At 38.1% G+C, this 16,613-nt stretch overlaps 1 protein-coding gene across 1 annotated transcript; it reads left to right on the top strand.

Moving 5' to 3' along the window:
- Nucleotides 1-12,089: 12,089 nt before the first annotated feature.
- LOC145823380 (uncharacterized) lies at nt 12,090-14,138 on the top strand. The gene has a single exon (XM_082922928.1). The coding sequence runs from the start codon at nt 12,544-12,546 to the stop codon at nt 13,750-13,752; it is 1,209 nt and encodes a 402-aa protein (XP_082779054.1). The 5' UTR covers nt 12,090-12,543; the 3' UTR covers nt 13,753-14,138.
- Nucleotides 14,139-16,613: the final 2,475 nt, after the last annotated feature.

Below are 16,613 nucleotides of genomic sequence, written 5' to 3'. Positions count from 1 at the left end.
TTAAAAAAATCGATATCATGGTTAGTAGAGGCCGATCTTTGATCGGGCGAGCGGGGGTGCTCATAGCTGACCTTCCCCAATCGTACCCAAGTTCCCGAGCCGAGACAACTTTGGTGATGATGAACACGTGGCCTTAGGCAACGAGTCAGGGTTTCCTAAATTTTCTCAAAATAAATATTTAGGTGGCGACTCTGTGTCTGGCAAAGCAGTCTATGCTTGGCACTTCTTTCTAAAAATTTGTTTTCCAAAACGATTTGCCGGACTTGGACTCTTTGGTGATTTATCAATCTTGCATTAGACTTTGCGAGATCAGATTAAGAACCGTGACATTTGAGTCCGAACTGTAGTGAGCCCTAAATGAACAAAACGGATTCCCTCCCGGGACGTTCGGGGACGTCTACACATAGCAATATGTAAGTATACAAATTAGAATGCACATAATAAGAAGATGAAGATTGATAAAGAGATTCACACCAAGATTTACAGTAATATGGCAACTTGTCTATGCACACTCCTGACCTTCCCTACCGGCATTATCCAGTAAGCAAATGGGTTTTCACAAGTTGCTATGATGTATGGTAATAAATGTAGAGCTGTTAAGGAAAAAAACAAGTTCAAAAAAGAGTGTAACCAAAATAAGAATGTCGAGATGGATGAGCGATGTTGCAAGAAAAGATGGCGATAAGAAATAAAACCATGAGAAGTTAAAAAGTAGAACCAGTTGAAAATATGATAAGAGAAAGCCGTTTGAATCGAGAGATTGAAATTGCTACTGAATCGAGCTCTCCGACCAAAAAAAATAATATTCAATCTACAATAGATAGATATAAATAGATTAAAATATATCTAGATGACATATATATATACCACTAATAAGAACTACAAAACAGAGACAAATCTGAAAGATTGATCATATTGAAGATCTACGTGCACATCAAACCTCAACAACAACAAATCACAAACAAATTTTTTTTGGTTGTTGGAAATAAGTTTTTGGCGACCAAATTTTTGGTCACCAAAGAAAAAATATTTTTTTCTTTTCCATTCGGCGACTAAATTGTTTGTAGCCAAAACTCAATATACGGCAACTAAAGTATTTTTGGTCGGGCAAAATAAGTTTTTGGGGACTAAAATTTTGGTCGCCAATTCCACAACCAACTTATTTTTGATCTTCTGCGACCAACTTATTTTTTGGTTGCCAAAATGTGACCTTCTGCGACCAAATTTATAGTTGGTCGCCAAAAGCATATCACTTTTCGCGACCAGCTCATTTTTTGGTCGCCAAAATATGACCTTCTGCGACCAACTCATATTGGTCGCCAAAAATAATGATCATTCGCGACTAATAAATATTTGGTCGCCAAAAGGTAACTTTTAGCCACCAACTTTTATATTGGTCGCAGAAAGTGGTCGGTAAAAGTGCAGATTCTTGTAGTGTGTGTTTTCTTGTTTATATATATATATATATATATATTTAATTGGTGGATTGGGTATGCTGTGAGGGAGTTAAAGAGACAGGTTTTAGTCTTTAATATAATGGATTTGCTTTGGGTTGTTGGGAATAGGAACAAGGCTTGTGTGGGTTGTGATCATGTGTGGTTGGGTTCTAAGATTTTGGTACACCCCAGTGATTTTTGGATCTAATGGGTGAGTTTTTAATTTCAAGAAATACATACCCAAAGATCTTTCCAAATTCCAGGTGTAGGTTTCATTTTTTAGGGTTATTTTTATTAGATTTTGATTCTATAAAAGAATTGAATTATAGGTCTTTCGTAATATTATTATTATTATTACTTTATTCAGGATAGGAGCCATTACTTCTTTGCATTGTATTTAGAGGCTATATATTTTGCTACGGATTTATTATTATTATTATTATTATTATTATTATTATTATTATAAATGTTTCCTTTCCCTAAAATTATATGAAAAGTAAGTTATTGTTTTGTGACCAAACAACCTTGGTTAAATTATTATTTTATTATTAGAACTGAGCTATTTCTAAAACATACACTACAAATTTTTTTTTTTTTTGTGACGGCAAAATGCCGTTGCAAATACTTCCGCACGCCGTCTCAAAAGCCTTTTGCGACGGTAAAATATCTTTTTGCGACGACAAGTGGGGGTTGCAAAAGGCCTTTAGCGACAGGAAGTGTCGTTGCCATTGTTTTAGCGACAGGAAAATTTCTCTTTTGCGACGGCAAATTTCTGTCGCCAATAATGGATAGAAATCTGGGTTTTTTTGTGACGGCACAGTCTTGCCATCGGTAAAAGAGGTTTTTGCGACGCCAAAAATCCCGTCGCTAAAAAGTGTCGTCGCTTTTGGCTATAGTCGACGGCAACGTGAGTCGTCGCTAATGACTATTCTCGACGGAAATTATACTGTCGCTAAAGCCTTTTTTTATTAAATTCCGTACCTTTTGCGACAGTATGGGTGCCGTCACAAAAAGCCTGGTATATATATATTTTTTTTGGAGACGGGGTATTCTGCCATCTCAAAAAAATTGAAAAAAAAAACCCTGTTTACAAATTATTAAAAATATAAAAATCACTTGTATTAAATGAAAAATAACTAAAAAAAAATCCAAAAATTACATAATAATATAAATACATACATAAACAAAAGTTGACAAATGATGAAAATTCATAATGTTGTTCCATTCATAACAATACATAAATAAAAATTCATAACAATAAAAATTATGCGACTACATAATGTCACATAATACATACATAATGTTGTTCACAAATTTAAATAACATAAATCAAAATCAAAACAAAAAGTTTTCGTCTTGATTCTTTCGTGGGTTACAAAAACAGAAGTTCGTCATAATCTTTACACGTCTGCACTCTACAAGAAGCAAACTGCTACGCAGGAAATATCTGAAAAAAAAAAATAAAAATAATTAATAACAATATAATGGTGTTAATATTTTAATTACAGAAAAATATAAAAAAAATTAACTACTACATAATTAGAAAGATAGTTTAGTAAATAATTTTGACTAGACCGAAATCCGACTTTAACTCCCAAACCGGGAACCCGATTCGAGCTCCGTCTTCTCCCACAAGTCTCTCGTGCCTAGGTGGTCGTGTGTGCCAAGTTTCGTGCTAAACCGACGCCGTTTGGTGATTTTGGGACATCAATACCTCGAATTCAAGTTTTTTAAAGAACTAGTTTGCCTAAAGTGAAATCCGGCTCTAACTCCCAAACCGGGAACCTGATTCGAGCCCCGTCTTCTCCCACAAGTCTCTCGTGCCTAGGCGGACATGTGTGCCAAGTTTCGGGCTAAACCGACGCCCTTTGGTGATTTTGGGGCGTTAACTCCTCGAATTCAAGTTTCTTAAGGAACTAGTTTGCCTAAAGTGAAATCTGGCTCTAACTCCCAAACCGGGAACCTGATTCGAGCCCCGTCTTCTCCCACAAGTCTCTCGTGCCAAGGCGGACGTGTGTGCCAAGTTTCTTGCTAAACCGATGCCGTTTGGTGATTTTGGGGCGTTAACTCCTCGAATTCAAGTTTTTTAAGGAACTAGTTTGCTTAAAGTGAAATCCGGCTCTAACTCCCAAACCGGGAACCCGATTCGAGCCCCGTCTTCTTCCACAAATCTCTCGTGACTAGGCGGTCGTGTGTGCCAAGTTTCGTGCTAAAACGATGCCATTTGGTGATTTTGGGGCGTTAACTCCTCGAATTCAAGTTTTTTAAGGAACTAGTTTGCCTAAAGTGAAATCCGGCTCTAACTCCCAAACTGGGAACCCGAATCGAGCCCCGTCTTCTCCCACAAGTCTCTCGTGCCTAGGCAGTCGTGTGTGCCAAGTTTCGTGCTAAACCAATGTCGTTTGGTGATTTTGGGACGTTAACTCCTCGAATTCAAGTTTTTTAAGGAACTAGTTTGCTTAAAGTGAAACCCGGCTCTAACTCCCAAACTGGAAACCCGATTCGAGCCCCGTCTTCTCCCACAAGTCTCTCGTGCCTAGGAGGACGTGTGTGCCAAGTTTCGTGCTAAACCGACGCCGTTTGGTGATTTTAGGGCGTTAACTCCTCGAATTCGAGTTTCTTAAGGAACTAGTTTGCCTAAAGTGAAATCCGACTCTAACTCCCAAACCAGGAACCTGATTCAAGCCCTGCCTTCTCCCACAAGTCTCTCATGCCTAGGCGGACATGTGTGCCAAGTTTCATGCTAAACCGACACGGTTTGGTGATTTTGGGGCGTTAACTCCTCGAATTCAAGTTTGTTAAGGAAGTAGTTTGCCTAAAGTGAAATCCGACTCTAACTCCCAAACCGGGAACCCGATTCGAGCCCCGTCTTCTCCCACAAGTCTCTCGTGCCTAGGTGGTCGTGTGTGCCAAGTTTCGTGCTAAACAGACGCCATTTGGTGATTTTTGGGCGTCAACTCCTCGAATTCAAGTTTCTTAAGGAATTAGTTTGCCTAAAGTGAAATCCGACTCTAACTCCCAAATCGGGAACCCGATTCGAGCCTCGTCTTCTCCCATAAGTCTCTCGTGCCTAGGCGGACGTGTGTGCCAAGTTTCGTGCTAAACCGATGCGGTTTGGTGATTTTGGGGCTTTAACACCTCGAATTCAAGTTTCTTAAGGAACTAGTTTGCCTAAAGTGAAATCCGACTCTAACTCCCAAACCGGGAACCCGAATCGAGCCCCGTCTTCTCCCACAAGTCTCTCGTGCCTAGGCGGTCGTGTGTGCCAAGTTTCGTGCTAAACTGACGTCGTTTGGTGATTTTGGGGCGTTAACTCCTTGAATTCAAGTTTTTTAAGGAACTAGTTTGCCTAAAGTGAAATCCGGCTCTAACTCCCAAATCGGGAACCCGATTCGACCCCGTCTTCTCCTACAAGTCTCTCGTGCCTAGGCGGTCGTGTGTGCCAAGTTTCATGCTAAATCCGGCTTTAACTAGTCCCGTCTTCTCCCACAACTCTCTTAACTTAGAATGCAAAGATACATTTTAGCTTAGAATGCAAAGATACATTTTATACCTGATCTTCTGGTGGTGGTGTATATGGATTCTCGTCTTCTGCAGATTCCCTAAATGCCCGGTGGCCACTCGATGCATCAGGAACCTATGTTAGTCAATGCATAATGTCTTAATATATTCGAATTTTATACATAATCTTTAGTGAAAATTGAACTATCAAACAATTTAATTTATATGGAACCTGTCTGTTGGGATCCACACTCGCATTGTCACAAACATTCGTCTCTATATGCATCACATCGAGGTTGTGTCTTATTAGATTGTGCTCCCAATATGGCAATTCATAAAAGATACTCTTTTTCTTCCAGCTATGGGTGCGATGTCCAACTCTCTCCTTCTCTACCTGTCTCCTATGCCTCTCCTTAAGGTCATCCCTCTTGTATTGGGTTAAAATACCCCCAGATTCTAATTGTAGCAACATCTCAGTTCCAGACAACAATTTTGGTTTGAGTCTGACTTCCCGACTACCATCAAATGATACTTTATCCTTCCGGAATTTATGGCCAGTAGGTAAAAATCTGCGATGACCCAAGTATGATTGTTTCCTACTATGCTTCAACCAATACGATGTAGTTTCCTTATTACAACAAAGACATGCATATTCGCTTTTAGTGCTCCATCCTGACAAGTTTGCGTATGCAGGAAAAATCACTAATTGTCCACAGTGAAGCTGCATGCATTTGAAACATTTGATTTGTTGATGCATCAAATGTTGACACACCCTCATTCCATAGTTCTTTCAACTCCTCAATCAACGGTTGCATATACACATCAATCTTGTCACCAGGTCCTTTCGGGCCGTCAATAAGCACGGATAAAATTAGAAATGGTTGCTTCATGCACATCCATGGCGGCAAGTTGTATGGAATGAGTACAACAGGCCAAGTGCTATGAACTATGTTCATCGTCCTGAATGGGTTAAAACCATCATATGCTAAGCCAAGCCTTACACTTCGGCAATCATTACTAAAGTCAATATTTCGACGGTCAAAATCTTTCCATGCAAGGAAGTCAGCAGGATGCCTGAAGACACCATCATCAGTTCGTTCCTCTGCATGCCATCTCATTAACTTGGCCGTCTTGGATGACATAAACAACCTCTGCAACCTTGACTTTAAAGGAAAATACCTCATCTGGTTTGCAACTATTTGTTTGCCACCTGTGTTAGGACCATTTGAACCACCATCACCATTTGATTTCCATCTAGAACTGTTGCATATGAAACATTTATCAAGATTGGCGTCCTCATTTCGAAACAATATGCAACTGTTGGGACATGCATCCCACGTCTCATACGTGAAGCCCAAATCTGTTGTGACCTTTTGAGCTTTATAATATAAGTCTGGGAGTTTCACACCCAACGGGAACGCCTCATTCAATAACTCAAGCAACATGTCAACAGACTTGTCTGTCCACTGATTAAGCACCTTCAAATGTAGAAGTCGAACAATGAATGACAAAGATGTGAACTTCTGACAACCCGGATACAATTCACCTTGTGCATCTTGAAGAAGTTTGAAATACTTTGCAGTCTCTGCATTTGGACCGAGCTGGGGTTCAGATGCATGGGGATCAGGCCCCTGTGGTTCATCACCCTCAACACTTGTACCGGCATGTGGATTTCCCATAGCCCCTTGTATCATTCCAATCATATCATCCCCAATGTCTAAATTAGCTAATGTTTCATTCTCTCGATTACCATGCAGAGATATGTAAGATTCCCCATGATTAATCCAATGTTTGTATTTTTTAAAAAAACTATTCAAAATCAGATGCTCCCATACACCCTCTCGTACAAAATAGTATCGATTCTCACACTTCCTACACGGACAACTAATCATCGAACCTTCAACCCTATTGGTGTAGGCAAACACAAGGAATTCATCAATCCCATTAATGTATTCACTTGACATCCTATTTGGCAAATCAATCCAACTCTTATCCATCATCTGTACATATCCACAAAAATATCTCACCAAAGTAACTCTAAATATAATACCTACGCAAACCAAGTAAATGATATCATTCCTCTCCGCAAATAAATAAATTGTCATATTAAACGTCAAAAAATACAAAAAAAAAAAAAAAAAAACTAATAAACTGAATAAATAAGTGAAAATATTTTCAAAGTCTAACCACATCTCCATAACTAAAATTTTAATTAATCACTTACATTTACAATTTGTTTGGCTTTTTTTATGTGTAGAAATATTTGTAAGATTTTAAATTTTTTTTAAAAAAAACTTGATTTTCACCTTTAAAGTGAAAAATGGGTGGAAAAATATTTTATATTCAAATTAACTTAATTTCTATTAACAACAAATCGAACTTTTTTTTTCCAATCATACCAAATGTAGAAAATAGCAAAAACATTTCCACTAAAACAAACAGCGTGGAGCATAGCATAGCACACAACTATACAAATTAGTTTTTGAATTGATCAATGACTAAAAAGCTTACCCTTTTATATATGTATATCAGATTTGCCATGGAAGTTCTTATCATTTTCTGTTTTCATTTTTTGAAAAATACAAAACTTGTTTAATGAACTGTTTTTAAAATAAATTTCTATTAACAAACCACTTTCTAAGAAAACCTCCAAAAAATTGCTTTCAAATTTTCAAACACATTTATTTATTCGAGTTTATTTATTTGTCGTTTACTTTTTAGGTCTCTATAAAAAAAAATTATCTACAGATTATTATTATTTTTTTTTATTAAAAAAAAAATTGTGTAGATAAAAAATTCATCTATAGATTTATCTACAGATTTATTTGCAAATTATATACAGATTTATCTACAGGGAGTTATCTACAGATTTATGTATATATATATATATATATATAAATTATACACATTTATTTGCATATATATATATACAGATTTATTAATTCCATACAGATTTATATACAGATTATAACTTCGTCCCCAAATTATACACATTTATTTATATATATACAAATTTATAAAAAAAAATTGCATATATATATATACAGATTTATTAATCAATAGACATTCATCTATATATATATATATACAGAGAAAGAGAGAGCATACGCAGAGAAAGAGAGAATCGTCGCTGGAGCACCACTACCTGTCGCCGTACCACCGCTACCTGTAGCTCGTTTGAGAAATTTGGGGGATGAAGTTAGGGATTTGGATTTGGATGAGGTTAGGGATTGGAGGAAAGGATCGAGCGACAAGATGAAAGGGAAGAGCGGGAGAATTTTTATTTTCACTTTTTGCGACGGTATGTTTTAGACCGTCGCAAATGGTAGTCAGTAGTTTGTAAAACGGCGGCGTTTCAATAATCTTTTTTTGCGACGGAACTTTGCCGTCGCAAATGGGCCACTGTTTGCAATAGCAAACATATGCCGTCTCAAAAAAAGTTGTTTTTTGCGACGGGACAAAAAACCGTCGCTAATACTTCCGCATTTCCGACCCCTCCGCGTAGTATTATTACCGACGGGATAGTGCCGTCGCTAAAGGCTTTATTTGCGACGGTTGAAGTTGCCGTCGCAAAAAAACCTTTTTTTGCGACGGGAGGCGCGCCGTCGCTAATTCTTCTGTGTTTTTTACTATGTTTTCTTGTAGTGATATGTAAACTTAGCATACTGTAAATTATTTGTTATGGTCTCATGTTTATAATGGTGAACTACAATGTTTTGCAAAATTGAATTGTATTGATTATTGGGACCATATATATATATATAAAAGTTCAGGGAATTTATTACAGTGTGTGGTGACTCTGGCCACTAGGAAACAGATTTGAGTAGGGTTATGATGACTCTAGTACTCAACAATTGTAAGGCATAGACCTGGGCTAGGCTAGGTAACCTTCAATCGGATCGTCTGAGAGAAAATGCCCGAATGCCACCCCCGATAATGACTCTTGGTTCGATATTGGATTCAACAGGCTTAATACTTTGAGAACCTTGTGGCATGTTACTTGTTAATCATAGAACCCAAATTATTGACAATCATGTTGTAATCTGTTAAAAGTTGAGAATGTCATTTATTATGTTTTTGAGAGGTATGAGTATTTTTAATTGTTGAACTATGGAACCTTTTTTTTTTTAAACAGATTGTCTTTATCAAAACTGTATGTCAATCTAGTTTCTGTGATATACATCTTATTTTGGAATTGAACCTTGTTTTTGGAACTGTATTTGTAGGAAACTATTTATTAAACTAGTGAATTGTGTGTATTTAAAAATAAAATAATGGCTAATAAAAGCCTAAAAATAATTTCAGAATATAAATTGTTTTTGAAAATTAGAAAAGAATTATTTTCAAAAAACAAGTTACAAAAGAAATTTCTTGTTCAAGTATAAAACTAGAACAAGAACACACATTGTAAATTAATTTAATTAAATAAAACTTAAAAATTATTGATGAATCAAAATGTAGAAATAAAAGGAAAGTCGAGGCGTGTGTTGGACACATTTTCTTTAAGATCGTTACGTCCTCGCTATGATACTCGAGAACATATGACGCCGATCTCCCAAGATGCAACGACTGTATCCAAAAAGTGTAGCACTACAACTTTGGGTTTGGTGAACAAACTATGTTGTAATCTCTCTTATAGGAAAAACAGAAAAACAAATATGCAAAAGAGTGTGCATTGAAGGAGAGAAGAAAAACGAATGAATGAATTGATGGACAGGGGCTTGAATTTATAGGCTTAATGGTGACTGTTCGGATGGGTTTGGAAACCCTCTGAACATGTGCGAATTGAAAAACCGCTAGAGTAAGGAGAGGTGACCGGAGAAGAGAAGCGAAGGAATTGGTTCGGATTTGAATTTGAAAATTCAAATTTTCCCGCAAAGAATTGAAAAAATTCAAATGAATTTTGTCCAAAAAATTAAAGTTAGGACCTAGCTCAGCTTAGACGAACTGATGGCAGCGGCAGTGGCAGCGGCGTTGCGCGTGTGTAGTGGATTTGGGTCAAGTCCACTTTATCTATAACTCCCCTTCTTACAAAACTTGGGCTGCCCTTGGGGTCCATCCTGAGTATGCCAACCTAGAGTTTATATACTCATATAAATTGTCTCTTTGTTTCAATGTGAGACAAACCATTTAATGAGCAAACCCACTTTGTCTCTTTAACTTCCATTTTCACGAATCCGAAAATGACCTAAACTTCCCATTTACTCGAGAATGTTTTTGACGAACCGCCTTCGAGGCATGATTCAACACGTGGCAAAGAACACGTCACCACTGGGATCCATCTCAAATGGTGGATGGGTCCCGCTTCAATTTGGGTTCAAAGTTGCCCAAAAATAAGCCTAGAAGCTCAAACTTTCCAACAATATTTACTATTCATGCTTCTACTCATTGAACTATTAGCTGACTTAGCTGTTAAATATTTTTAGGTGAGAGAAGAGCTTAGGGTGGACTCATGTCTCAGTAGGGACTATATTGTATGGACCTCTAGGGAATTATTTATTTATTTCATTTTAGCTAGCTATGTTAATTTTGTGCATACTTTTTAGTTGAGACTCGTTTAGGATTATTACTTTGTATGGGTTGTTTGTGTCTCACTGGATATATGGTTGGCATTGATCAAGGCTGGTTTGCCCTTGTTACACTTGTGAACTGTGATTAAATCCTGTTTTGATTTATTTATGTCAGTGGACAACTATTGTTTTTATTCTATATAATGTTATGGTTTCATGCTTAGGTTATGTGTGCCTTGGGCTAAAATCCTATAGGCCACGACCGATCATGCCTAGATTTGGGGTGTGACAACTATAGTTGCTGCCTACCACCACTCACATCATTACTTCTACTACTGTTACACTATCATGATCTAGAAGAATTTTTAGAATGGTTATTGCTAGATTGACATAAAATAATAATAATAATAATAATAATAATAATAATAATAAAATAAAAATTATTCCATTAATTAGTTTAAGGGCAAATTTTACTTTACCCATTTGTGATTTGACTCATGTATGGATTGCCCCCCTTTTATTGGGAAATAAACATATGATGCCCTTGTGAATTATGGACTAAAGTACACCTTAAAAAATTTCATCAAACTTAATAGTAAGTGTGAAACATGTGTTAGACATAAGGGAATTATATGCTCATTTTCAAATTTCAAGGAGTAAATCGCACATAAAATATAGTACAAAGGGCTAAAGTATGTTGTGCCTTCCAAACAAATTTAAAGTATTCGTAATTCACACACTTAGCTTACTTATATACAAAGGTATTTTAATCTTTTTCATTAAATCGTTAATGGGTCAACCGGTGCACTTTAGGTTACAAACCACAATGGGGCTATACGGTTATTTCTAAAGGCGAAAGGAGTACTTTGCACATGAACTAAGCTATAAGAGGGTAAAGTGAAATTTACCCTTAATTTAATACATATAAATAAATATGAGAGTGAAAATTGTCATTTCATTCTTATATTATTCCATATGTTAGCAACCAACAGTGGAATAATAGGAATTACATTCTATTTCAATCTTATATTTCATTGTTACTCTTGTTCCATTCTTTCATAGCAAATAGGATTAATATTTGGTTTGACAAACGAAAGATGCGCAAAATTCGAACATATAAAATATACAAAAAGTATAATATGTGGTTGAGCTTCATCTTAAATATAGTGTGAGTCATATTTAAAATAGACAAAAAAATTCACACAATAAACTTTTGGATAGTGCTATTCTAGTCAAAAAATTAGATTTACTTTTCAAACTCAATAATGTAAAAATCAACTAGAATATCTAAGTTAACTCTCTTTTTCTCACATATTGTTTAATTATTAGTCAATTATCTCTCTTACACGTTATTGGGTCTAAAAAGTGAACTTGTATATTATTTGCTTATATTTTTTTGGATACATTTTTATGTATTTTAGAGCTTGTTTGACATCTCCTAAATAAGTTCAGTTATTTAGATAAATACACTTATTTGAGTCACATTATGTTGCTAATTTTTTTATAAAAAACTAACCTTATTTAAATCATTCTAAATAATTGGTTAATTATATGCATTGTTGCGCGTTGTTTTGGCATTTGTAATGGAAACGTATCATTTTGTACTTGTAACATCATCAACAATTATTTTATTTCATTTTATTGCAAATAAGTTTTTATTTGATATATTTGGTGCTCCAATTCAGCATATTCTACTTCGAGGTTTATACCAATTTTATGAGATGTTCTTTCTCCTTTTTTATGTTTTGTTTGTTTTTGTTTATGTTTTTGTATTTTTGTGTTTGGGTTTGTTGTTTTCATAATTTAAAATAGGTGGGTTGTTGTCTTGTGATATTGTTTAGGAATTCAGGCGATGCACCCAACGAGGCCTGCAAAAGCGACATCCTGATTGATTCAACGGAATACCTGCTGTTTTCGACAGTTTCTGACTTGTCTGGTTATGTGTCCTTTAGATACCCTCCTTTAGCGATAATCACTATAAAGAAACTAAACCACCCCTCTCCTTAATAATCACTATAAGAAATTGACCCCTCACTTGCTAGCACGGTTCGGAGTAGTAGTAGATTCCTCCTCATCATCACATAACAAAACAAATAATGAATCATGTTGATGCATCACCAGCACCAGCACCAGCACCAGCACCAGGGCCAGCCCCAGCACCACCACAGCCTCCGCCATCAGGCAGCAGCGAACGCATGCGGGGCAGAAGGAAAACATCATCGAGGGGACAAAACAGATTTGTCGGAGTTCGACAGAGGCCATCGGGAAGATGGGTGGCGGAGATCAAGGACTCACTCCAGAAGGTCAGGCTTTGGCTTGGAACATTCGATACAGCAGAAGACGCTGCCCGTGCGTACGATGATGCGGCACGTGCTCTGCGAGGTGCCAATGCCCGAACCAACTTTGAATTGCCTCAGTCGGCCTCCAACTCTGGGCGTGGTGGTGGCAACAGCTTTGTGTCAGAAAGTACGGAGCCTTTTTCCTTTGAGGAGATTAGTGAGACAGAAGAAGCTGATGGGTTGATTGGTGCTCTCAGGAGCAAGCTTCATAGCAAGACTATGCGCCCACCCCCTTTTCCACTCCCACTCCCACTCCCACTCCCACTCCATCTGCAGGTAAATTCTTTGCCAGTCCAACCTAGCTTCGTTGTGGCCAATCCCAACCACGACAACAACATCGTCAATATTATTAATCCTAATTGTGGGATTAATAATGGAATTGTCAATAATAGCAAGATTGAGGTCCTCCTTGATCATGAACATGGTGACCATGATCCTGGTGATCATAACAATGCTAATAATAATATCAATAATAATCATGATGATGATGATCATGGAACTGGGATGCAGTGGCACAACAACAACTACTGCCATACTAGTACTGGATCAACTACTGCAGGCGTGATGTGGGCCACCGAATCAGCAGCAGCAGCAGTAGCAGGCCATCATCATCATGATGAAGTAATAGTGCCAGTACCACCTTCTTTATGGGGAGGCTCAAGTTCAGGCTCAGGCTCAGGCTCAGGCTCAGGCTCAGGCTCAAACTCAAACTCAAATCTTGTTCATAATGTATATGTCCAGGAGGATCACATCCTATTTGGCCCTCCAATGGCGGTGGTTAGTAATAATGGAGCAACGCGATCAGGGCGGGTTTGGCCCTCTGTCTCTAACCAACATCAACATCAACATAATATTGTACAATCTGACGACGAAGACGACGACAACAACAACAATAATATGAATTGGGGAAGCGGAGCAAATGCATCTTGGGATCCTTTTGTGTATGTATCCTCTGTGCTAGGCTAGGTTACAGACAACACAACTCCAACACCAATATGGACACTAGGTTATCAAAAAAAATAACAAATAAATCCATTTATACTAAGCTCTACACAATCCTCATAAATAACTCAAATTAATTCTTTATTTTTTTTTCCCCTCACTTTATCAGCATCCAATCATTCCACAAATTATGCTCGGTTTCCACATCCTGTTGATTGCTATCTAGCTAACTTTGTTGGTTTGGATTAACTACTGTGCATGTTCAACCGTATTGTAATTCCTTCTTTCTCCTGGCCTTGGCTAAGCTTTTTTATCTTTGTAATTTTTGCGCCATGGATGAGTTACAAATTGGATTTTTATACATATCGAACACATTCAAAATGATGGGATAGTGATATGTTCGTAATTATGAATTACAATTATGTGTGTTTTGACTAGAAATAGAGGAACCATAAAAGACCATGTTATTTTTATGAAATTTCTATACATACATGTGCGAGTGATTTTCTGATCACACTGCCAACTCAGTAATCAACTGGAGAGTACTGGCAGAATAGATGACACTTAACTAACCTGCAATAGAAAGAGACGATTCCGGCGGTGGTTCGTCCACCCGGGGGCACTCTGACGATCAAGTCAGTATATCTCTCAAAGATAATCAATAGTGCTAAACTCACTGTTCAGAATATAAATTGCGTACTTTAGACCCATCGGGGGTGCCTCTTTTTATAGCTAACACAGACTCAGTCTCAATAGAAGCCTAGCTTCAATGGACTCTAGCTTAGTGCTTATCTTGAACTCTTCAATAGATAGAGATAAACTCCCTAAGAGTGTTACCCTTATCCATGTTGAAGTCATTCCTCACTCTAGGACTCTTTGTGCCTTATCCGCTTATCTCGGATTCCGATATCTTCGGAGATAACCTCGGCTCGGCCTAGCCGAGATAACCTCGGCGTCATAACCCGGACACGTGGCACCTCGGCTGACACATCGGCGTTACCTTGGCCACATGTTGTAACTCAGAAAATATATCCTCACAACTGCCCCCTAGGTTCTATTACCTCGGCATTCTGAGGTGATGGAACCTATATCAGTACTTCTTTCCAGTATGTCAGCTCAAAATTTCTCAGCCGAGACCACCGTTAAGGCCGACATGTCTCTTTAAAGAACACGGATCCCAAGAGCTTTTCTTAAGCGTATGAGCTGTCATACACAATAAATCAACAGTTTTAGCCACGTACTTTGCCCTTACTGGATCGTGCTTGTGACGCACCTGTAAGTCGTCTTGTGCCGGTATGCGCCGTTTGACGAATCCGTCGTTCTAGGCTCATTAATTTTATTTTGCCGCCGTTTTAAGTTTTAACAAAACTTTTTCCCCCTCTTCCATCTTTTCACTTTTCTCCATCGTTTCTGAGGCTCTCTCTCCCTCTCTCTCTAGCTTTTTCAAATCCTCCATTGTTTCCAAGCTTTCAAGCTCTGCTACCACCGTTCTTCACCTCCTCCGGCGAGACTCTTGCTACTCTTCTCCGCTGCTGCCGTTCGTCTGACTTCGGCGAACTCAACACCGGCTTCCTTTTTTCTGGTAAGTCACCGTTCCTCCTGGTTTCATTTTCTTGTTGCTTTTCAAGAAGTTTTGCTTCATTTATCTGTTGGTATTTGCTATTTTTGCTAAAGTATTTGATTTTACGAATCATGTATTCAAGCATGTCTATCTTACGCTTTTGTTTCTGCCCAATTTATCTCTCGAATTCACACTATTCACATATTTGTTGATTGTTGCCACTGTTCTTGGCCTGTTACACCTGTCTTGTGTTTCTTGATGATCCTTCACTATTCTTGACTCTGAATCGCATTACCTGTTTCTGTTTTCTTGTGACTTTTCCAGATTCGTGTCTTCAATCTTCATCTCCATAATTTTAGGTTCGGGACTTGTTTGTAGAACCCATCTTAGAAAAAACTAAAATGATCCCCCACAGATTCTGTGTATTCTTAGGGTTTAGCCGAGGTCCCTAAAACCCTCCAAAACATTCCTTTCTGAATTTCAACTCTTCCAGTTTAAGCCGATATCATGGGTATGTGGAAGTATAGGGTAGACACCCCGACCAAGTTAGAGCACTTTAGGAGAGAGTTCGACATCCCGGCCAACGTTCATTTGAGGTTGGCTGGAGATGATGACTCTATCATGCCCACAACTGATTCTATGTCCTTTCCTGTTGTAGCCTTTATCGAGTGCGGACCTCGGCTCCCACTCAATACCCTTTTCTGTGAGATATTTCATTATTATAAGTTGAACCCGATGCAGCTTGCCATCAACTCCTACCGAGTCATCAATGACATAATAGCCTTAGCCAAACAAGAAAACGCTAGGGTTACGTTATCCGATATCCAATACTGCTATACCATGTGTGGCCTCAAAAAAATACGGGCTATGTTTACTACCTCAAGCCGAGGTCCACAGAGTACAAAATTGTCACCGACCTCCCTGACTTCAATAAGGGAGCTGAGGATGACTATTTTATTACCTCGGGGAACTAGGAGTTTGCTCTAGACGAGGACCTTCATCTCTACCCTCTTCCTCGATCAATTTTTGTAGAGGGCAAGGGTAAGAGCCCTGTTTTCATACTAACTTATTTTTAAAGTCTTCAATACTTTGCCTGTTTCTAATGTCTGTTTTTCTTGCAGCTCTTCCTCAGCCACCAAAGGGCTTCCATCAGTCTTTCTTTCGCAACAAAGACTTGAGGAAACTTTTGGATTTGCCAGTCCACAAACGGAGAGCCCCTCTGGTACTCAATTTCATCCCAACCTACAAATCGGTGCTTCTCGATGTCCCTAAGAAGAAGAAGAAAAGCCTGTCACCTCCTTCTGCCACAACTCCTCAAGCTGCC

This window comes from Camellia sinensis, chromosome 4 (genome assembly GCF_055761805.1).
Source record: "Camellia sinensis isolate YWXY chromosome 4, ASM5576180v1, whole genome shotgun sequence".
Classification (NCBI taxonomy): domain Eukaryota; kingdom Viridiplantae; phylum Streptophyta; class Magnoliopsida; order Ericales; family Theaceae; genus Camellia; species Camellia sinensis.
This window is presented reverse-complemented; position numbering and strand designations above follow the sequence as displayed.

Coding starts and splice junctions, on each gene's coding strand:
- LOC145823380 (XM_082922928.1), top strand. CDS start 12,544: ATGAATCATGTTGATGCATCACCAGCACCAGCACCAGCACCAGCACCA.